The 23,766-nt window shown below is 42.2% G+C and overlaps 1 protein-coding gene across 2 annotated transcripts in view; it reads left to right on the forward strand.

The window, feature by feature from the left end:
- Positions 1-1,009: 1,009 nt before the first annotated feature.
- LOC142008005 (1-aminocyclopropane-1-carboxylate synthase-like protein 1) overlaps positions 1,010-23,766 on the forward strand; it is a 37,124-nt gene continuing 14,367 nt past the window's right edge. Inside the window, exons 1-10 of one of the 2 annotated variants that reach the window (XM_074984749.1) lie at positions 1,010-1,289; positions 3,208-3,267; positions 5,386-5,456; positions 7,833-7,902; positions 9,678-9,744; positions 12,475-12,572; positions 14,366-14,443; positions 20,132-20,232; positions 21,576-21,662; positions 22,954-22,999. In XM_074984749.1, the coding sequence (XP_074840850.1) occupies positions 1,158-1,289; positions 3,208-3,267; positions 5,386-5,456; positions 7,833-7,902; positions 9,678-9,744; positions 12,475-12,572; positions 14,366-14,443; positions 20,132-20,232; positions 21,576-21,662; positions 22,954-22,999 (810 nt within the window). In that variant the 5' untranslated portion in view covers positions 1,010-1,157. Of the gene's footprint in view, positions 1,290-1,706; positions 1,726-3,207; positions 3,268-5,385; positions 5,457-7,832; positions 7,903-9,677; positions 9,745-12,474; positions 12,573-14,365; positions 14,444-20,131; positions 20,233-21,575; positions 21,663-22,953; positions 23,000-23,766 lie in introns of those variants that run through there. The other variant, XM_074984750.1, reaches the window with a different exon arrangement.

Here is a 23,766-nt window from a genome sequence, read left to right on the forward strand (position 1 = left end):
TCATTAATAGAATGCCCCATTCTATTAAAATGTTGACTAACTGGTTTGTTGATCTGGAGTGTTTTGATGTCTGTTTTGTGCCCATTAACCCTTTGTCTAAGGGAGTTAGAAGTCTGTCCAATATACAAAGCATCTGGGCATTGTTGGCACATGATGGCATATATGATGTTAGTAGAGGAACATGAGAAAGTGCCCGTGATTCTGTGAGTAACCTGGTTAGGTCCAGTGATGGTATTTCCAGAGAAGATATGTGGACAAAGCTGGCAGCGGGCTTTGTTGCAAGGAAAGGTTCCAGGACTGGTGTTCCTGGGGTATAGACTTTGGCTGTTAGTGAGGATCCTCATAAGTTGTGGTGTGGTGAAGCAGCTCTTCAGAGCCACACACATCGAATGCCCTCTGCACGTGCCCCACCACTTGGTAGGACAAGTGTGTAGTGGCATTAACAAAGGCAGCTCCTGCTGCAGTACGAAGCCAGGGGCAGTCACTGGGCAGTTCGCAGGGCAGGAGGACAGCTTGTGCTGTGGGGGGAGCCTCTGGCAGCAGGGGCAGGACAGCTAGCACAGTGGGGGAGACCACCAGTGAGCCACTGGCAGCTTCCTGGGGAGGGGTGCCTGGCTCGGGGGGGGGGGGGGGGGGCGAGGGCTAGGGCGATCCACTTCACTGGTCTAACGCGATCCAACCCGATGACAACTGGAGTGCTGTTCTCGTGACAAAAGAGCCCGTTCGGCACGTGGGCAGAGGGTAACAACCTCACTAGTCGGTGTATGGCTGCGACTACGCGTAGGCCAACACGGACACGTATTTCGCCATTTTAAGGCGGGGGATGAGGCTGAGACCCAGCAGCCGATCCTGCTGTTCCCACCCCGAACCCCCGGCTGGGCTGGGCTGGGCTGGTCACCCCCGCTGGACGAACTCGGGGCCCGCCAGAGAGGGGCTGCGCCGCGCGGCCTGGGCCCCGCGGGTCCTGCGGCCCAGGACAGGCTCTGAGCCACGCGGTGCCACCCCTCAGCGAGCGCCCGTCACGCGACGCTTTCCGGGGCGGGCGCAGCCGCACTGGGAGACCGGCAGCTCCTCCCTCGCGCGGTCCCGGCTTCTCAGCCTGCCTGCGCCCGCCGCCCGCGTCCGTCCAGCTGTGCGGTGACTGCGGCGGGCGCGGGATGAGCGACGCTGGGCCGGCGGCGGCCCTGTCCGCCCGGGGCTCCCGTATCGCCGGCGCCGCCTCGGAGCTGCTGAACAAAGGCTTCGACCTGTACGTCGCGGACCCCTTCGACCGGGAGCGCAACCCGCGGGTGAGAGGCCCGCCCGGGAGAGCCCCGCCGCGGGGGCAGGCGCAGAAGCCCGCGGCACGGGGATGGGCGCTGCGTCGCCGGCCCTGCCTGGAGCAGGTGCGGCAGACAGACAGGCCGGGAGCGGCGGCGGCGGCAGCAGCGAGGGGAGGGCATGTAGGGCCTCCGATGTAGCGATTGAGATGGTGGGGGCCCCGATGCAGACGGAGGTCGCAGGGGGCTGGCTGGCAGCAGGCGGGGGTTGCTGAGGAGGAGGTGCCGCTATCAGAGCCCCACGCGGGGGGCGTTTAGCGCCCCGCACCCCTGTGCAGTAGCAGTGCCCTTGTTAGCCGTGCCCGGGCTGTGAGCTGACCTAGGCAGCCAGGCTGGGTTCCCATTGTGGGGAGGAGGTGAGTGGCCCAGAGAACAGGGAGTTGAACGGAGGGCCCCAGAATCTGAGGTTAGTACCGCGCGGTGCTGGGGGGTGGGAGGAAGGCAGCGTTAATGTGCTCGTAGCCCTGGCGCTTCTGGGCTTGTCTCCTTGGTAATAAAAGAAAAAGCAGTTACTTGAGCTCTGGCCCCTCTTCCAGTAGAAATTAAGCACTAGGTGTTGGGATCCTAAATATAAATATATGGAGATAGACCTGTATCATAGAACTTGCTGGGACCCTGTCCCCTGCACTCACAGCCGGACCTATTGCTATCCCTGTGGGGTTTTTTATTTAAATCTGTTTGCCTCAGATCCCTAAATGGCCTCCTCAAGGATTGAGCTCACAACCCTGGGTTTAGCAGGCCAATGTGCAAACAACTCTGCTAACCCTACTCCCCCCTCAAAAAAAATTGTTAGGCTCTTAGGAGAAGCTGCTCCAATACCCAACCACCCAAGTGTTGTCTGAAAGTGAAGCTCACGTATCCCTGGCAAACATCTGAAAACCCTTCCTGGTCTGTTTCCCTGATGCTTAGTAAGCCAAGCCTCACTCATATCCCTCTAGGTTCCTGTGCAGGACTAACATAGTTTTCTGTAAACTGGGATACTGCAGGATGACTAAGGAGGAAAGATGCAAGAGAAGTGGAGGGGGGAGTAGCATTGTTGCTAATTTCTGTAGACAGGAAGGTGCTGCTGAGCCTTTCTCAGCCTGGTGGTTCAAGCTGGTTTGTGCCGGTACGGTAGTGCTAGATGACGTTATTCCTTGATCCGAAATCACCCTACCCAGGAGGTGTTCCTGTCTTTCTCTCTGCACCTTCTCTGCACAGTGTCTAGAACATGAGCACGTTTGTTGTATGTTGCATAAAGGGAGCACTTCCCTGCTCCAGAAACCAAGGTTATATTTAGTATGAATTTATATTCCTACAAGAATAGGAATCAGTGCTCTATACTGTGAGAGTACTCGTTTGCTAGAGCACAGTTGGATGAAGGCAAACAATTTCAACCCTTTGTCCTGCTTACAGAGGGCCAGATGCTTTTCCAGTACGAATAAGGATTTTTGTTGGGACTGGAGTGAAATGTGTCATGCTTTGGCACTGTGTTGTTGGTCACACAGAATCCAAACACTGTTAGCTTAAAAATCACGAGGGTTCTTTTTATTTGTTTCCTAGGTTTTGAGTAGCATATTTAAGTTTTTCTCTACGACCAGGAGGACTAGAAGCTTAGTTTCATTTCAAATGAAACTGAGATTCTCCTATAATCACCCAGTTTCAGGAGCTGAGGCTTTAAGAAAAACACTAAATATCCCAAGGCTTATGATAAAATTACCACAGTTGACAATATCTGTGACAGGCTATCTTTCACACTGGCCTTTGGCTACCAAGTCTGGTTGACTGACTAGGTGATATGGTAGACCAATACATAGTTCAGAGTCTCCTTATAAGGAAAAAGTGAATTCAAAATGGATGAGCATTTTTAGATTACCTCAGTTGTTTAATATCTGTAATTTTCTTTCAGGGCATTTTGAATTTGGGAACAAGTGAGAATAAACTTTGCTATGATTTAATACAGGAAAGAGTAAGTGGATTTGGAATTATGGATTTTGTTGTATAGAATAGTACTGCAGCTGTCAACTGAATTTTAATAATGGTGTTTTGTTTTGCAGATGAATAATTTAGAACAGGTTAAATAATGCCTTTGATTTATCTCTAGCAAATTAATAGCATTATGACAAAGAATTTTTTAACATCTGTGCTTTATCTTTAATACTTATATTTCACAGCAAAGTAATATAACAATGAAAAGTGTGGCTCTGACTGAGGGCCAAAATAATTTTCTTTGAAATTTGCCTATACAACATAAGTCATGTTTTAAAAAATATTCAGTCCAAAGTGTTTTAAGTTATTTCTGTCTATACATAAAAAATACTCTTGTAATTTACTCCAAAATATTGTTTGGAGATTTTTTTTTCTTTTGAAAGAAATTACTAAATATTGTATCATGTGGTTTGCTTCTCTTCTGGGGAAACCACAACTCTTACCTAGAATGGAAAGCATTTTTGTTGGATTGATGTGTTGACTTTAAGCAAAACTATAAAGAAGAAAGTGATTAATTTTTTGTATGCCACTCCACCTCAGTCTACATTGCTGCACAGAGGCAATTTTTATTTTCTGAAAAATAACAGTACAAAAATGGCACTTTTTAAGAGGTCAGAAAAGATCTATTAGCCCTGCTTAGCTAAACAGCTATGGAGGAATAAACTAGACTGTATTGTGGGTCACGTATTAGCAAAATTAATTTCAAGTGGGAAGGCCAGTTTTTGCTCTGATTTAGAATTCTTCACCACTTCTAAAAGTCACTGAAATTGCATGTATGTTCTGCATAATTTCTGTAGATCTCAGCATGAATTGGCAGTTCGGCTCAGGAAATGTTTTTTAATAACATGAGATCTGTGTAAATTTGAGTTGGAAGTAGTCGACGCAGTAAATATAGAACTGTGCATTGTTTTAATCAGCCATTTTTAAGACTAGAATCTATTTTAAAATTAAAACATCGAACCCAGATGCTTCAGCAATTTCTTACTGTACGTAGTTAAATTAACTTTTTTTTTCCAAAATGAGAAGGTGATTTAAACAAAATTGACGTCTCTTTTTTAAAATAATGCTGCAACTTCTATATTAAAAGAAAATTTTGGGAAAGTTGCTTTGTCTTCAAACAGGTCGTTATAGAAACTCTGAGATTAGTACCAGTGTATTTTCATCCAACACTGTGTTGGATTAAAGTAGGACAAAACAGTCCATAAATAACTTTTTGCTGATCTTACGAAACTGCTGATGAGCCTCTTAGAAACAAAGCATTGTTATTTTGAATGAAGAATATGTATGTAACTCTTGAATACAGTAAACCCTAAAAATAAGCAATTTTGAGTTACGCTTAACTTGCATGAGTTAAGCACAACACAAAATCCCACTCCCCCGGTCCTGGCTCACCCCCAGCCTCCCACAGCCCTGGTTCAGTGCCCCCCCTGCCAGCCCCGATCAACACCCACACATGGCTCCAGCTCACTGCCCCCTGCGCACAGCTCCAGCTCGACCCCCACTGCCCCAGTTCAGACACACACACACCCCCCAACTCGGTTCAGACTCCCTGCACACAGTCCCAATTCAAATTCCCCACAGCCTGGCTAACCCCACAAGCACGACTCTGGCTCACCACCCCCTCATGTGGCTCTAGCTCAACCACCCCTCTGCCCTACGCACGGCTCCAGCTGAACTCCACCCCTCACTTCCCTGCAGCCCTAACCCACCCCAGGTTTAACCCTCCTGCCCCCTTCCCACGACCCCAGCTCACCGCCAGACTTAACCCTTCCGACCTGCACCCCCGAACCCCACGGTTTATTTTTCAAAAGGAGCTCCAGGTGCTCCTGCTGCTTCCTGGCTGCAGAATATGCATTCCGCTGGGAAAAAGACCCCACCCCCCAATTTACGTGAAATGCAAGTTATGCAAGGGTGCATGGGAACAGAACCCTCGCGTAACTTGAGGCACTCCTGTATTAAGATTTTCTCTCTCCCTGTTGTTACCGAATGGTATTATGTAACTACATAGATTATGTGGTTCAAAGAACACAAGCTTATTGGTAAGAACGTGTTTTTTAACAGTGTCTTCTACATCTCTCTCTCTTTTAAATATTAACAGCTCACAAGACCTGACATGAACTTTCTGGAACCTCACCTTTTACAGTATTCTGATGCACAAGGCATTGAAAGGTTTGAAGTATATAAAGTATTGCCTTCTTTTCATGTATTCAGTACTAGTCAAGTCTTACTTGACAGTTCAGTGTGATTTCATTTAATCTACAGACACAGAATATTAGTTTAATATTCACTGCTTGTCCTCAAGGTATTTTTCTGTTTCCTGTTGGTTTTCAAGAATTACTTTCCGTTTGTTTGTTTTTTCCCCAGCACCACCTATCTTTACCATCCCTCTCTCATCCCCAAAAGCACAATGCATTGCATATAGGCAGGGGAGTATGCAGTGGAGGTCCTGTTAGGGCTAGTAGCAATAATTCTTATAGGCAACCCTGGCAGTGAACTCTGTTAAACTAGAACTCTGTGTTCTTCAGAGACAGGATCAGGATGAATCCTGCTACTGTAAACATCAGTAGAAATTTTGCCGTTGACTTGAGAGGGCCCCACACTTCACCCTGAGAATATACTCCCGATTTACTGTGGTTTCACTGATTTTTGTTACACCAATTCTTGGGTTCCTTCTAAAACCTGGGCCCAACAGTGGAATTGGGTGCAAAAATACATCTGCTTTTTCCGGTTGGTTTTTCATACATGCAGCCTAGTTCTGGGATGGCCAAACTTTCTGACCCTCCAAGCTGAATACAATAATCTTTAAGGCTGGATCTACACTGAGAGAGTTTTGTCAACAGAAGGGGCTTTCTGTCGACACAACTAAGGGAATGTCTACACACTGAAAGCATTGTCTTCAGAGTCTCAACAGAACTCTGCATTTGCCTTGACAGTATTATCACTCAAAAATTTGAGATGTAACAATCTCTCAGCAGAGCCAGAGTACTGTCGATAGAAGTGCAGTGTAGCCACTTCTGTCGACAGAGAGGGCTTCCAGTTGCTGGGCAACCCTTTTTGCAGAGCTGCCATTCCACTTGCTGGCACCAGAGGACAGTGCAGTCGGGCAGTTCTCTGTCAACAGAGCAAGTAGTGTATAGATGCAATCTGTTGACTGAGGTTCTGTCGAGATTTCCCTGTTGACAGTAATGTCTGTCAACAGATGCTTCTAGTAACAGAGAGAAAGCCGTGCTAGTCTATATACTATGTCGGTCCCTTGGGTACAATGTCCATTTTCTTGCATTTGGAGAGAAAGGTGATGTCTGTTTGGACATGCAAGGCACTACATTTAGCCGTTTGGAGTGGAGACCCATCAACTGCATGAAACAACTTGCCCAGATCCAGACAGACATCATCTTTCTCTCCAAATGCAAGAAGATGGACATTGTACCCAAGATGCTTCTAGTGTAGACATAGTGTAAAAGTTCAACCGCTAGGAGAGCCTGCAGGGCCTCACAGTTTCAACCCAGCAGCGAAGTGTTAGGGGTAGGGCTTTCTGCTCTGTGGGTAGGGAGATTGCAGGGTTTCAGTTTCTACACGTATGCTCTGCAAGGCTGAGGTCCTGAGCCCTGGCAGGCATCTCCTGCCAGACTGAGGCGGAAGCCCCTAGACAAGTGGCTCTCAATATGCTGCCCGTGTGTGTCCCAGTTAGCACACAGCTGCAGCCCAGCTGTGTGCTAAAAGAATTCAAAATTTGTTCCTTTGGTCTGGCAGGGGGGTGGAATGTTTGTGTGAGAGAGAGAGAGAGAGAGCGAGCACAGAGAGAATGCTCTGGGAGCATTCATACACAGTGGGTCCATGTCCCAGCCTGGCTCCACGTCCAAGGCTATGGATCTGGCCCTAATCTGTGGAGTGGCCTTTTGGTGGACTGACGCTGGGCACAGGGGACTATGGTGTGGTTGGGAGGATGTAGTGGTTCTCAACCTGCTGCCCACATAACACACTGTGGGTTCTGAACGTCGGTGACAACGATAAGTAGGTTGAGAACTGGTGCCTTAGACCCCCATTTTTGCTGTGAAGAAGTCTTTAACTGTATTACCCTGCCACAAGCAGAAGCCCTGAGGTCCCCCCCCCACCCCAGCTGCTAAGCAGAGAATGTTGGGAGGCATGAGGGACTCTGTGAGCCATAACTTAATGCTGAAAGAACCCGTTGAGGCTCGCAAGCTGTCATTTGGCCATCCCATCATAGTTTATCTATCTATTCAAATTCTGCACCAGACAGTTTTAGTAGGATAAAAGCTACCTGAGCTGTAGAAGCTGTAGCTGCTGGTTGTCTTTCACACCACGCTGTTCAGGTTGGCTTAATGCATGTCTCCACCTCAAGTACAGTAACAAACCAGACATCTTCAGAGACTGAACTTAATAGAACCAAACTTTGGGCATCTTTCATGAGAGTAAAAATGCATTATGTATGCATTTGTTGTATTCTAAATAAAGTCCATTCTATGTATCTTGAGCTTGTTGTAAGAAGAATTATGTTATGCAAAGTATTTTAATTTTGCATTTCAGCTTCAGAGAAGAAATTGCCAAATTTCTCACTGAGTATGCTAAAGCTCCAAAAGCACTGAATCCAGAGCATGTAAGAAACGAGTTCATCTCTGCATCTTGCTTTTTTAGCTGTAGATATTTTGTGCACAGAAGGTATTATAAAAACATTGTGAAATTTAACATTTTCTGGATTGCAAATGAAACATGAACCACTCAGTATGAGGAACTTACACTTTTTTTCTTTTATTTGTAACTGATCTTGCATACATGAAGCTGTAGGGCCTTTATGATCCAGATTTGTGTTGGAGCGGGGAGCTATACCCACCCGAAGAAAATGCCAAATTGGATTCTGAAGGGGTTGGGGAATTATGTCTGTGTTCTTTCAACCCTCTTTACTGCCATGGAAGGACTGTGTGTGGAGACTGTGAATAGGATAGGAGAGAAGTGGTTATGTTTTCCCAAATCATTTCACTAGATTCCAACTGTAAAGTACAGGTTGAATCTCTCTAATCCGGAACACACTCTTCCAGCAACATCCATAATACGGCATGATTTTAGTCAGTCAGTCACTTATCATGGGTGTGGCCAAGTTTCCTAGTGTCCCACAAACTTTGTTTACAGCCATCAGGCCTGGCTGTCAGTGTTCTGTGCTGTTATTTACTCTAATTTACCTGTAAATGTCTTCTCAGAGCCCAGTAAGCATTGGAAGAGTTTGTAATGTGTTAGACAATATTGGCTTCCTGTGGTTCCACAAATTCTCCCATTCAGCACTGATCAGGTTGCAAGGGTGCCAGATGAGAGAGATTCAACCTGTAAAAGCCTGCGTATTTACGTATAACAAAATGAGTACTATGTAAAACTGATTCACCTGGGAGTGGTGTATATATACAATAACAAGGTATGTCTGATAAAAGTTTTTTACTTCTGGCTCTGTTATCATGGGCAACAATATATAAAGACATTCCTACCTGCCTCTGGATGGTAGGTGTGTAGCACACTTGGTGCCTCACTTAACCTGCCCCTGGCTGCTGGGAAACAGAAGGAGCTTTCTGTATCTCCACCTCTTTCTTTCTTTTTCTTTCTTTCTCACTTCCACCACCATTCTTTGTCTTGAGCCTCTGGAAAAGAGCTGGAGTCCTGTTGGAAACGGGGGCATTATTGCAGGATTGCACATTTTTGGAAGAGCTTAAAAAAACAGCTTTCCAGACAGTGGTTGTATGTCTGTCCATTAAACCCAACTTTATGGGTCTGTGTGATGTGCATGCAGGTTCAGTTTAGAAGGCAGGTTTTTTTTAAAAACCAATAGGATTGCAAACAACCTTTTGATTTAAGTTTATTTTCAGACCAGTACAAACTGTAAAGTTGGGATTTATAATGAAACACACTAAGAAACCTTAACAGTAGCAGCACAACCAACCTGGGATCTTGTATATAACATACTACAGTAGAACCCCCGAGATACGTGCACTCAGGTTGCACATATCTTGGTTTAACACAACTCAGGGTAGTGGGGAGTTGGTGCCTAGTTCCAGGCAGCCCGCCACTCAGAGGAGTGGGAAACTGATCAGCGTTGATCATCTTGTGAGCAGAGGGCAGTCTGGGGCCAGGCTGTGCTGCTCAGTTTCCCCACTCCTGTTAGTGGTGGGCAGCAGAGAGCCAGGCTGCAATGGTCAGTTTCCTGGCTCCCCTGAGTAACGCAAAATTTGACTTATGCGGGTTTGCACAAGATTGCAAGTTGGGGGTCTACTGCGGTTTGCAACATTTTATCAAATCTTGCATATTTTTTAGTTTTGTAAGTAGTACTTTCTAAATAGGGACAAAGGTATTGGTAATTCTGCTTATTGTAGTTTTCTCTGCTTGTTTCAGATAGTAGTTATGAATGGCTGTTGTTCTGTCTTTGCCACCCTTTCAACAGTATTATGTGATCCTGAAGGTGAGCATCAAAATAAGTGTTCATAACCTGAAAGCATTATATATAGAGGTTATTTTTTTAAAAAATGTCATCCATAATGGCAGTAATTCTCTATTTATTTATTGTAGATATTGTAAATGATAAGGTATCTATTCCAGGCTTTAGGTGCCTTGATATTAATTACAAAAATCCCAGCAGCATTAAAATAATCATTTCAATAGGAATCCAGCTGGCCACCCACAGAGCTTTGTTTTCACCATTTCATTGTTACAGAATGCATAGCTTTATTCCTCTCCAAAGTGCATTTCAGAGATTTCTTTCAGTGTGCCTGAAAGGTCACCAAGTCTGGGCTGTTATGGATAATTGCAGGGAGCAAATTCCAGTGTCTGTGCCATCACAGCCAACACCCTGCCAGCTTCTCCCTCTCTCTTATAGTGAGGGGGTCTTCTTGGACTTCTCTACAGACCACAGCTGTTGCAGTATGGCAAGGAGAGAGGGTATGCCTCAGGCAGGCCAGTCTCTGAATACATAGGGTTTTATAGCTTGTAACATTAAACTCTACCCAGCAACAGGTAGGCAACCATTGCAGTTTGTGGAAAACTTGGTGTCGTATGTTACCAGCCAGATGCCTTGCTCAGTAAGTAATTCACTGTGTGTACTTTGAGATGGTCACTAGTTGTACCACATATCTGCCAACAGTCTGTCAGCACAAGTGTTATACCATTTTGGAAATTGCTTTATTTTGTTTTTAGTTAGGTGCACCATTAGCAGCTAGTTAACAATGATTGAGGTGACATAGAAGAGAAAATAATTAAGCTGAACAATTGAATCATGGAAAATTATCAGATCATTACCAAATTTTAGAATGTTCTTGTGTAACTTAAATTGTCTTCGATCCACTGGGTTTAAGGAATCAAGGTAACGCTGAGTGGCTAATAGTTTTTTTAATTAGTGATGCTTTACATTCAAAGATACTGAGGACACATGATAATATTGTCAGTCTGATCTTCTGTGTAAGACCATGTACCAATAACATTTTGTTACTGATAGATTAATGGGGATGCTAGCTAAGCAGTACTTGCTAATAGCTACCTTAATCCTATTCATGATCATTCACAGTACTATGAGACATCTTGAAGATCTGTGAAGATTCTTGAAAAGTTGTGTAAGCATAGAAATATACAATTGGTCAAAGTCTGACAATCGAATGGCAAAGGATTCCCATTCAGAATAACGTATGACAAGAGTGTTTTTTATCCTTGTTGCTGTTTTACTATTTCTGGTCAGGACTGATTGAGATTATCATTTTACACTGTAGTGAAGTCTGCTATATAATACACATAAGATGGACTAGCACTCACTTTTCAGCGTTCTGAGATTGTACAGAAATGTAAGCTTTCAGTGCTAAAAGAAATAGTACACAATTTAATCAAAATGGCAAGAGTTACCTGTGGACTCTGTTTACATGAGCCACAAAAAATATTGACTGCAAATAATAAATATAGCTGATGATATGAATACATTGTACTGGAGGTACTGCAGTAGATGGGAACAAGTAGAATGCAAGGAAAAAAAAGATGATCATTTTATACTATTGCAGTGCCTAAAAGAGGCTGGGGAAAGGGAGGAGTGAATACAAATCTTGGTGACAAGCCAGTGGTCCTGTGTATGTTTCACTCTACTTGCTATTAAGTTGTGAGTTTAGGACATCATGACAGAAACCAAAGCTTAAATAATATGGGAGCTGCATGGAAAGAGGTACCTGAAGAGATGAAAAAGCAAGAGCACCAATTTGAAAAAGAAGTGACTATACTGAATCTAGTAATATACAACTAAGATGTTTAGATATCACAGTGAATATGCACTATAAGTACCATAAGCTATGTGAAGGGTGAAGTGGGCATTATAACATGAGGGATGTTGGCAGCTAATTGGAGTATAACACAGAAAAAAGTAATTAAGATTCAAAGCATTTAGCTGAAGAAAAGATTGCCATTTTGTTAACATTCGATTATTGCTATGTAACAAAACACTGGCCATAGTGTCAAATTAGATATTAAAGGTTAGGTCACCTTCAATTCATGCTTCATAAGTGGTTGTGGTAGATACTTAACTAAAAATGCAAAGAAAAGCAAAATGACCCAGCATATGGCACTAATTGGTTTATGCTAGGTATCAGTAGCTTTTCACTTCAGACTTCAAAGTAGATGGTGAGAATAGACTGAATATACTGGGAGTTCGTGGTACGCATTTGCCCCTTATCCATCATTTCATGTATCCATTGCTCATCAGTAGGGGAACCTATTCCACTTCACATTGTCCCTAATCCACATGTACATTGTAAAACATAAGTGGTAAACCTTTTGTGTTGCTTTTCTGTGGGTGCTTAGCAGCACCTCCCATCCACCGGTGCAGGCTGCCATTCGCCTCCTCTCTCTCATTCCAGCACCTCCTGCACACCTTTGAACAGCTTCAGCAATGTGCGGGACATGCTGGAGAGAGAGGGGACAGGGTGCACTTGGAGGAGGAGACGTCGTCTTTGGTGAATTTGGCAATGTGCCTTCCTTCCTCCCATTTGATTATTTCTTATGAGGTAAAATTCACTGTTGTCACCCTTTTCAAGAATGAAACTGGGATGTATACCAGTGACCTCTGGTAGGTCTCTTGGAAACACCAGATTCAAACTTTTATACTGAAATAATTTATAATTGCAGTGTTTAATATTGCCTCTTATTTGCATTTTTGGTTTAGATGGGTATCTAATTCCTACTCCTTATTATGGTGGAATAAATGCCAAAACCTGGCTGTATGGTGGAATGCAACCTGTCCATGTACCCTTATTTAGTGAGGTAAATTTCACATTATTAAAGATTGTGGTATATGCACATACAAAAATGTATTAAAGAATTTGAATGATAGTTGCAGAGGGGGCATCAAAGCAACAAAGGACCACAGATTAAACCAGGTATGGAGACTGAACTAGCCTCTCATTTTCTCATGTGTTTTTGTAGCCATGTTGGTCCAGGATGTTTGAGAGACAAGATGGCTAAGATCTTCTCTTTTGTTGAGGTATCTTGTGTTATGGTTCATCCTCAGGTCTGGGCTGTATGCAAACTCAGAAGTGCAATCAGTTCTGCACTTCAGTCAATACAGTGCCTGCCCTGTTTACATGCCAAAGTTTTGCAGAACTGGCAGTCTATCTTTCACAAGTGTTAAATTCATCTTATATTTTTTTCTGTAGCCCTGGGATATGTGTATCTGTCTATTGAGCTGTATATTTTGGTTCATTGTGGGAAGATGAGAGCAGTCTGGGATAAAGATAATTTTGTTTTTAAAAGTTATGGCTGTGTGGACAGGATTATTCCTTGTTATCAAATGAGATGGAACTTGGTTGTGTTCCTGTTAACTTGTTTTTTCCTCCTCTCTGCTTGAGTCATTGTTTTTGAAAACTTGTTTTTCCTTTCCTATTCAGTTAAATTTAGGGCAGGGGTCAGCAGCCTTCAAAGAAGAGACTTTTGTCTTTGAGCAACGTGTTTCGAGAGCCGCATCACACACAAAGTTAGAAATTGGTGTAAAGGATGGGGGTGCAGCAGGGATGAGAGCTGTGACTGTAAGAGGGATTTTGGGTGCAGGAGGGAGCTGTGGGCTGGTGCAAGAGATTGGAGTGCAGCAGGGAGTGTGGGGTCTGGGAGAGGGCTTGCGTGCAGGAGGGTTGGGGTGCAGGAGGGGTTGCGAGGTGCAGGCTCTGGCCAGGAAACGTTTACCACAAGTGGCACCCGGCTGGCAGTGCAGCAGGGCTCAAGCAGGCTGCCTGCTTGCTGTGGCCCCTTATCACTCATGGAAGTAGCTTCTGGTGCGTATCAGAGCGCCCCCTGTGGAGAAGGGGTAGCTGGTCTCTGTGTGCTTTCTGTGTCCATGTGCACCTACCCATAGCTATCATTGCCATGAGCCAGCCAGTTGAAGCTGAGAGGACAGCCCAGGGGATGGGGGCAGCACATGTAGCTGCCTTCCTGCACCCCCATTGGGGCTGTGTAGAGCTGTGTGAGCAGCCAGCTGCTTCCTGGGGTGGTGTGGGGCCACAGAATGCAGGCAGCCTGCCTGAGCCCTGCTGCCCCTCTGAACTTTCTGTTCTGTACAGAAAATGGCTAGTTATAAGGGGGCAGCCAAAAAAGCCGCATACAGCTCCAGATGTGCAAGTTGCTGACCTCTGGCTTGTTTGTCTAATTGCAGCATAGACATACTCTAATGGCCGAGAGCTCATCTGGAAGGACTGTTAATTGCAGTGTAGGGAGTCAGGTTGCACCGTGAATCCTAGGGCTCTTTCATCTCACAGGTTTCTAGAACCTCAGCTGCAGCGCAAGTCTGAATCTCTTCTCTACACTGTAGTTAGACAGCCCCACAAACCAAAGTCAGCTGGCATGGGCCAGCTCAGGGGTTTACCCTTAGAAGATAAGTGGCACAGTAGTAAAGTTGGATATTGCTTTCTTCCAGAAATAAGTTCTGCAAATACCAGATACATCCCTCTATTCTTTAAAGCGCCCTTCCATTATACAGGATTGTTTCAGAAACTTCAATTATTATTGTGTTTGCATTATTTGGAAGCAATTCTTTAACTGGTTTTTGTTGGTTTTGTCTTGCACAGGTGACTGATCAAGAAAGTCACCCTTTTCAATTAACGGTTGAAAAATTAGAGGCCGCCCTACAGAGAGCTAAAGAACAGGTAAGAATGGTACTAAATGATTTCCAGCTGTGTGTGTGTTTTTTCTAAGTCTGATGTTAACAACTCAGTTTCACTTAACATTGAAACTTTATTTTACCTACCTGAAAGCCCAACTACTTGAAATCTTACAGAAGTCTAAATTCAGTAACTATTATAGGTGTGCACACAACTCTGGTAACAAAAAAAGACTTACATTTTCCATATAGACAGTGTAATAATATATTGAGTCGGTGTCTGTAAGTCTGTTTGCATCGTACTGCTTTGGACAAAACCAAGTCTTAAAATATATGGGTTTTCTAATTTAGTTTCTCATTCACTGGGCTCAGAAGTTTGGAGTATTGTAAAGGCAACACATTCAGGTCTTTGAGAAGAACAAATGCAATAGTAAAATGTATTGCTTGTCACGTGCTTTGGACCAAAATGCAACATACTTTTTTAAAATTATCTGCAGATTGAACCTCTCTAATCTGGAACTCTCTCATCTGGCACCATCTATACTCCGGCATGATTTTAGTTAGCTGGACAATCTGTTATCATGGATGTGGCCAAGTCTCCCATGGTCCCATAAAGTTTGGGTAGGGCCACCAGTCCTGGCTCTCAGTGTTCTGTGCTGTTATTTAGCTGAAATTTGTCCCTAAATGTCTTCTCAGAGCCCAGTAAGCAGTGAAAATTTTGGTAATGTGCTAAACAGTAATGACCTCCCGTGGTCCGGAAAACGCTCTCGTCTGGCACCAGTCAGGTCCCAAGGATGCCGGGTGAGAGACGTTCAACCTGCAGTAGGGAGTGTGCTTTAAATTCAGAATACCTGCATTTTATTAATCCAAAAAATCAGAGAGAAAACATGGAGGCATTATTTACATTGAGCCAGTCTGAGGTGTTCTGCACAGTTTTCCAGAAGAGGGGAACACAAGATAGCTAGCAAATCTTGTTGACAGAACTGAGGCGGTAACATTGGCAACACTGGTTACAAAACGAGAAAGTCAACTATGTAAAGTGACTGTTCTGTGTTGCCTAGTTAACATAGGGTGAAAAGTAAGATTTAATAAAAGATAAAGGACATAGCTGGAGTAGGGAAGAAAATGTTTACATTTCAAAGAGAGTATTGTAAACAAGCAACTGCAAAACCTACAAATAAAACTGCAGTATGTTCGCATCTGTTTATAGCAGACTTGTTACGAATGGTTATAAAGTTAAACAACCTACTGAAAGTAGATAGTTTAACTTCTATGTACAGGAAACATTTATTTAATCATTTTCAATGCCTGTGTCAAACTATGGACATGTTACAATTTGAACTAGCTCATAATTATTTTTTAAAAATGTATATTAAACTGAAACAGTCACTTAATATTTTTGACTATCTGCTTCTTATAGTCACTTGCATCAATGACCAGCAAGTCTCTGTCCCCACAAGACTTTTTTTTTCCACAATTAACTTTCTCTTAATTAAATGGCCACTGGTGAAAATCAGTTTTGACCTTACATAGATATAGACTTTATAATGAAGGTGTACTTTATTTGTCTTGAAGTTGTAGGCAGGGCAGCTTCAGCCAGGCTGGGATTCAGCACATAAGTGCAGTACTATGGAATTCTAACAAAGACATGTTAGCTCATGTCCCTATTTTAACTATTGCCTACAGGTTTTAACTATATTAATGTGGTCAACTGTCAGTGTTTCTGTTGGCATCAGAATGTGAGCGGATCAGACGCGATTAAGGGATCACAGGGTCAATGTAAGAGGTGCTGTGGCACTTTAACTGAGGACATGCTCCCTTAACAGTGATGTTCCAAAATGCATCCTGGGTTTTATCTCTGAAACAAAATCTCAATATTTTAAGAAATTCTTAATTAATCCCTATCTTTGAAACTTCCTCTCTCTTTAACTAAAAATACGACGCTAGAAATATCCAGTTTAATGGTGTGATTGACTAAATATCAAGGGTTTTGTAGTAGCTTGTTAGCAATTTTATGTAAGATTGCCTAATCTTGTATTACAGTCTCATAAAGTCTTGAGTTTTATATTGGCTACCCTTCCTTCACATTATCTTCAGTGTATTATCTATAATTCCCTCTTTCCCACACACACACACACACACACAAACAGCTGGAAGAATCAGGACTTGAATAGGATAGTGATTTTTGTACAGAAGGGTACTGAGAGTCCCCTGGAATCCATATATTTTGAAGGGAGGAGGGGGGGAAGTTTTAGTTTGTGGCAGGGGCCTTTCCCGTTTGGACAGTTTAACAATATAGGATTTGGCCCAAACTTAAACCCAAAAATTCAATATAATCACTGGGAAATTGTTAATGTTGCATCTTAAAGGCAGTTTTGATCTTGGATGTTCAAATTTTATTTGGAAGCTTTACATTTTAATGAGCTTTAACTTGTAGAGATCCATATGATTCAGTCCTTATAAAATTAAAGATGTTTTCAAGGATGGTATTACAAATAACTGCTTTGAGACAGTTGTTACTGGAGGGATACAAAATAGGGGAGGAAGGATTCATTTCTCCTTCAGCTCATGCTTCAAGCTAGAGGCAGCTATTGCAGGGAGTCCAAGGGGGGCATTGCCCACGTACCCCTGCCCCACCCAAGCACTGCCCTCTCTCTGCCCTTGCCCACCTCTTCCTGCGGAAGCACTGTACCGCTTCCAGGCAGTGTGGGGGCAGTCTCCCCCCTTGCAAAGCAGTGGGATGCACACCACCCCGCCCGGCTTTGGCCCCTGCACTCGCTGGAAGCAGGAGGTGTGAGGGGAGCGGGGGAGCAATGCTTTGGGGATGCATGTGATCTCTGTGTGCCTCCAGGCCAGCCAACAGGGAAATACAAAGGAGGCAGTTGCCCCCAGGCCTGGTGTTTTCTCAGGCATGGAGCTCCAGCCACTGCCACTACTCTTTTGGCAGCAGCAGCAGCAGCCAGAGCTCTGGGCCCCTTTTGAAATGCTGCAGCAGCATTGCTCCATGCAGCAGTGAAGCGCTGCCACAGACCAGGTGGTGCTAAGGGCTGACTGCCCTAGGCCCTGCCCCTTCCACTCTTGGCCACACAGAACAATGCAAGTTACTAAACTAAATAAACAGAAAACACAAGCTAAGCTCAATATGCTAAGAAACTGTTACATGTAAAATATCACCCTAAAAGCTGTTGCAATAACCTTTCAGAGACCGGAAAGCCGTCCAGCCAGTGCCAGTCCTTCCCCTCAATTTAGTCTTAGCTATTCCCAGCAGTTATCTTGGGTGCATTCCAGGGGGAGAAAAGACTATCAAGATTGCCTCGTTCCCCATCTTAACAAGGTTTTGGAAAAGGAGGAATCCTTTGCTGCCTTGTTTAAACTTACCCTCTGCTCCTATGAAAAAAAATAAAGCATCCCCTGGCCACGTCTTGGTAGGAGCCACCATAGCTCTCAGGCTTACATGGAAAACTAGTCTATTCACAGATCATTGTCCTTATATTGGGCCATTAAGTTTCTTGTGTTACTAATGGCCCTCACTTAGCATGACTCTATTAGTAGCACCAGTTTATATTTCATATTTCTAACTAGAACAAGAATGATACGTGCATTATCATCATCACCAACCATGGGCTCAGCGCCCTTTGGTGTCCCTCCCTCACTATTTCTTTCCATGTCCAGTGCAGAGTGGCTTAGTTTCTGTAGACTAACTCCACGCTAATCTACTATATCATCTGTCCATTCTTTGTGGGTTCTTCCTTTCCTGTTTGAACTGTCCATTATGCCAGATACTGGGGTTTTGATTTTTCATTCGCCATTCATTCTGCAGATGCGTCTGAATAGCTGTAACGTTTGTTGTATAACCTTCTGCAGTAGGTCCTCATTCAACTGTATCTTACTATATAATTCCTCATTGGTGACCTTCTTCATTCATCATATTTTCAGGATCTGTCTATAACAACTCCTTTCAAATGCCAATATCCTTCTCTTCGAATCTTTCATTATCACCCATGTCTCACATCCACATAACATGCCGCTGAATACACACATTTTCAAGACGCTCATATTCATTCCTGAACTAATCACTTTGCTTTTCCAAATCTTATCCATTGCCTTCAAACTCCCTCTTGCTTTTGCTATTCTCGTTGCTATATACTTCTTACAGTCTAGATCATACATTATGTTGCTCCACAGATATGTGAACTTCTCTACGTTCTCTGGTTCGATCCCATCTACAGTGATTTTCCTTCTTATTTCCAAATACCATTGTTTTTGTTGAAGCTATGTTCATAATCAGTCCATACAACTTCCCTTCCTCATTTAGCACCTGCACCATTCTTGCTAGCTTCTCTTCATTTTCCTCAAAGATAACTATACCATCCGCAAACCTCAAGTTGTTAATTCTCATCCTGTACGCTGATATCCCTTCCACTTCTTCCTTGATTTTGTCCATCGTGCTCTCTAGGTGCATGATGAGGATGATACGTGCGTACAGATGGGATAATCATATTTAAGTAGTTTACAACCTTTCCAATGATATCTTACATGAAGTATCTCACATGCACAGGTCAGTTATTTCATATTCATAAGCATATTCCCATAAAGAATATGGAATGCCCCAGCCGAAGAAGTTCCTTGGATTTTTGCCTCTAAATAATTGCCTTTCTTTGAAGGCTGAAAGGGTGAGAGAAATTGTCAATAGAGACAGTTTGCTAAAAACTAAATGGGGTAAACAGAAAATAGAAGTGTGGGGTAATTCTGAATTTATCCTATACATCAATTTGTGGGTGACAGTTCCTCTCATTGACATAGTAGTTTAATATAAAATTTATATTTCTTGCTGTAATCACTGTAACCATAGGCTCTGTGTACAACATAAACTTTTTAGATCAGATGGTTAAATGTGTATGCTAATTAGTACATATTGAACTAGTAATATAGTCGATGAGTTTTTCCTGTGTCCCACTGCATACTGTATAAAAATGCATACTTAAAAATCATTATATTGTGTTTTCCTACTTGCAAAACTGAATTTGTGTGGGATTCTTTTCTCAGCACAGTATTTACAGCCTTTTATAACGGGGGGCAGAAAAAATAAAATATATAATCTCTGCGGAGTTCTTTTTCAAATGTATTTTGCTTCAGTGTTGAGCAAGACAGTTGGATATAAGTAATGATTTATTTCAGTGTTTGTTTGAACTTTTTTAAATATCTTGTAAGACACAAAAAACTTAAATTTCATACTTCAACTACCTTAGATGTTCATAAGTTTTAAAACAACAAATGGGGAAAAAATTGCACTGAAAAACTGGTTGTGAGATAGGCAGGTCCAAATTCTGCTCTGTTCCTTAGTACAACCGCTTAAATGCAATGGAAGAATTATGGAAGTGTAAATGAGAGCAGAATGTGGGTCCATACTGTGTTAGAATCCAGCCTGTTGGTATTTATATTTTTATGGAACTAGGGCTGGCTCAATTCACATATACCAGTAAATTATTTGATACATTTTTAGGAATGCTATTAACTGAAATGGTTGTGTAAACTAGAGCACGAGTTGTACAGTTAGAACTTCCTGTGTTTTAGTTATTTATTAAAGAAGAATCGTATGTGCTCACGTGCATTCAGGTGATTTTTAATACATTTTTATCAGTGGTCAACTGAAGGTGGTCAACTGTTATAGCCTCGCTAGACATATGTTTGACGTCATGTTGGCGTCTCCGACGATCAGTTTTTCTTTTTTCAGGGCATCCGAGTCAGAGCATTAATCCTGATCAACCCTCACAATCCATTAGGGGACATTTACCCAGCACAGTTACTGAAAGAGTGTCTAGACTTTGCGCACAGGTTTGAGTCCCAGCGCTATTTGTTTGGGATTTAATTTCCATGATGCAATATGCTAGTTATAAAAATCTTATACAATTATAAAATATGCTAGTTTTGGTAATTTTTTTTTTTTTTGTTCTGTTGGGTATATAACCTGTGGGGGGGCGGTTCCTTGTAGAGTTTATTATCCCGTAGCTATTCTTTCTACGTGCCCTTTCTGGGGAAAATTGTAAGTAAATTTACTTATAATAGGTCCCAGGATACTATTTCTGAATGAATAGACCCATTCTGAGAGTTAGCTCTTTGTGCAACTAAACATAAAGCTTTTCTTTTGTGCATAGCATTGTTTCTATGTTTTTAATGCATGTTTCAAAAAATATAAATTGTTAATTATGAAAGCTTTTAGCCCCAAGAGTGTATAATATGGACAGAACTTTCATTTGAAAAATTACCAAAATAACAATATAATAAAATTGGCATTGTGAAAAACATCCAATTAGTTAGAGAAGGTTTCAGTTTTCAAGGCATCTTCTGTATTGACATAGTTTAGGATTTATAAGTCAAAATACTTTTCCTTAGAAAAGGAAGGCCCCAAAAAAGAGAGTCTCCTCTCTTCTGTCTTTCATTTTCTTCTGGCTCCAAGTTCATATTCTACGATATACTAATGTCCTGATGCTTGGAGGGAGGGCAGTTTTAATTTTTTACATTGTAATGTCATTGGGAGTTTTGCCAAATAAGGACTGCAAAATTTAGCCTTATGTTATTAGGTTCTGTTGCACTGGAATACCTGTACTGCTTGAGTATTCAAAAGCCTCCTGCTATTGATTTTCATGTTTATAAATATCCCCAAAGCATGCTGTTACCAAGTGTAATCACAAAACTTGCTGTGTATTTGTAGCTTTAACTTTGGGACTGTAATAGGTAACTTGCCATGCACATCTCTAACAGAACTGTATTAAAACAAAAAGCAGTCAAGTAGCACTTTAAAGACTGTATTCAGATACATGTCTTGTTGCAATAAGTTCTGCATGGTAAACTACAGGGTCTTGCTGCATTTGGTATTTTAGTTTTTAAATATGAGATTGTGGGGTACTGTGTCTGTCCGGCAGACACATTTTTGACATTCAGACATACTTGCACCTACTTCTGCAGGGAAGTACAGATTTCTATAAAAAATGCATGTTGGTAATATGTATAAGATTAAACTGAACCTTGTAATTTTAAATAAGAATTGACTTTCTGAATAAAACTTCCTCTGGGGTGAGTATAATGATAAATAGGAAATGATTGTGGAAATTTATACGTAGAAATTTGTTAACGTTTTGACTTTTAAATATTTCTCTAACATTTTATTTTATATATAGATATCAATTACATGTAATAATAGATGAGATATACATGCTGTCTGTGTATGATGATAGCACCTTCACCAGCGTTCTTAGCTTAGATTGGTAAGTGTTGTCGCTTTCTACTTCTACAATGCCAAATAGCACAAATTCTATCTGTAGAGATTTGTGGGGTGGCTGATCTTCATATCTGTACCTTTATGATTAAAACTGGTTAATGCATAGTGCCTTATGGGTGCCTACAAGACCGATTGTTTGCTTGCACCTAGTGCAGATGCATCAGCATGCTTTTCAGGAATGGGGAGAGGAGTTTTTCTTCCTAGTTGCTTTGTTTTCCCCCAATGGCATCTTTTGCTGCAAAGGCTTTTAAGATTTTCATTTGAGTGTTTATAGCCCTCATTAATGGACACTTTTTACAGAAGGGTGTCAGAAGTCCTTCAAGTTATCTATTGAATCATGTCTCCCACTGTGGCTCCCTCTATAATCAGATATTTTGGGGTTTCCTGGGGCATGTGAGCAAGAACATATCTATCCTAGAACACATAGGCATTTTGGCAAATTATACATTTTTTGTTTGTTTTTACAAAATACAGACTGTTCATTTTTGTTGCAAGGTGCTCATGTAGTAGTAATTCTCCAGGTCAATCCAAATACACCTTGTACAATGAACATCATCTGGCTGTTCTCCTATAAGCTGTAAGAATATATTAGGTAAGGGTCAAGTTTTGAGTACAGAATGAAGTCTGAGGTAATTTTTTTTCAAAGAGGCTTTTTTCTGTCTTTGCAAATTCAGCCAAATATTATAGGACTGAAGGATACAACCCTCACCCTGTAGCAAGCCAGGGTTACTGACCAAGGTATATAGTGAGCATCAGATTTCTGCATTCTTCTTTTTTTATGAGGCTATATCTCAGTGGAGCCACATTGTGTCAGAACATGCCCTAAACAGGTCCCTTTCTCCACTTCCAGGATTTGACATGCAAGGTCATTGCAGAGCTCAGAACATTATGAAGTGCAGGAGGTATAGAGGGTCCCCTTGTAGATTTTAAGCTATTTACACAAACACTCCATTGTGCTATTTTGGCTCTAAATGAATAGTGTTTTTACAGGATCGTGTATGTCTCAGCCCTGTCATTGTGTCTTTTTATTAATACCTCTGCATTTATGTAGCTGCAGGATATCAGTATTCTGCAGTAATGATCTGTTACTAACTAGAATATTGAAAGACATGAAGAAAGTGATGTTAACCTATAAATGATTATACTCTTTCTACAAAGAGATGCAGTTTTTAAAATCACTTTTATTGTATTTAGTCTAAGAAAGTTATGATAATTTTCAAAAACACAACCTAGTAAAATTACACCTGTAAAAGTGTTCTGTTTTGATCCCTCTCCAGTTTACCAGATCCTGAACGGACACATTTTATGTGGGGCTTTAGCAAGGTAGGTCTGGAATCTTTATTTTATCTGAGTTGAATTTTAAATATTTGTCTCCAAAACAACTTGGAATATAATCTTTTAAAGGAGCAGTTTACTGCCAGTTTGAAGCATTAGAACCCAGTTTTGCCAGTTTACAGTCACACGTTAATGGAAAGCCTTTTTTGTACTTGTGAAGAGCAGCACAAGTATTTTGTAAGCATTTTGCTTATAGAAGAAATTGCATAAAGATAGTGTTTTGGAGTGCTTAGGGGAAATGGTATGGAATACTTAACCTCCCTCCCAAGGGTGTGCAGTCTGTGACTATGTCTAGATTGCCAAGGGTTGTCGGCAAAAGAGACACAAATTGCACAATGCATTTGCTTATCTTTTACCAACAGTTCTGTTGGGAGAAGCTTTTCCAACATTTGGCCAATCCACACAGGGTCAAATGTCAGAAAAACTCCCTCTGTTGAGACATCCCTTCTTTCTTGTGGAACGAGGTGTACAGGAATGTCATCAGAATGCTCGCAACTGACATATCTTGGCCGATGGAAGCCTGCAGTTGGGATATGTATTCTGTTAACAAAGCTTCCGTCAACAGAATTTTTGTTGATGGAAGCCTGCAGTCTAGATGTAGCCCATGGGTTGTATCTTCTGTAGTTTTCCACCTCCTCTGCTTCTTAAATGAAGCTGAGTTTGAGTCACTGACAACAGCGTTGTTTGATAGAGAAAGCATGGGACTGTGGGCCAGGAACACTTGAGTTATAGCCTTTATTCTGTCACTAATCTCT

This window comes from Carettochelys insculpta, chromosome 2 (genome assembly GCF_033958435.1).
Source record: "Carettochelys insculpta isolate YL-2023 chromosome 2, ASM3395843v1, whole genome shotgun sequence".
NCBI lineage: Eukaryota > Metazoa > Chordata > Testudines > Carettochelyidae > Carettochelys > Carettochelys insculpta.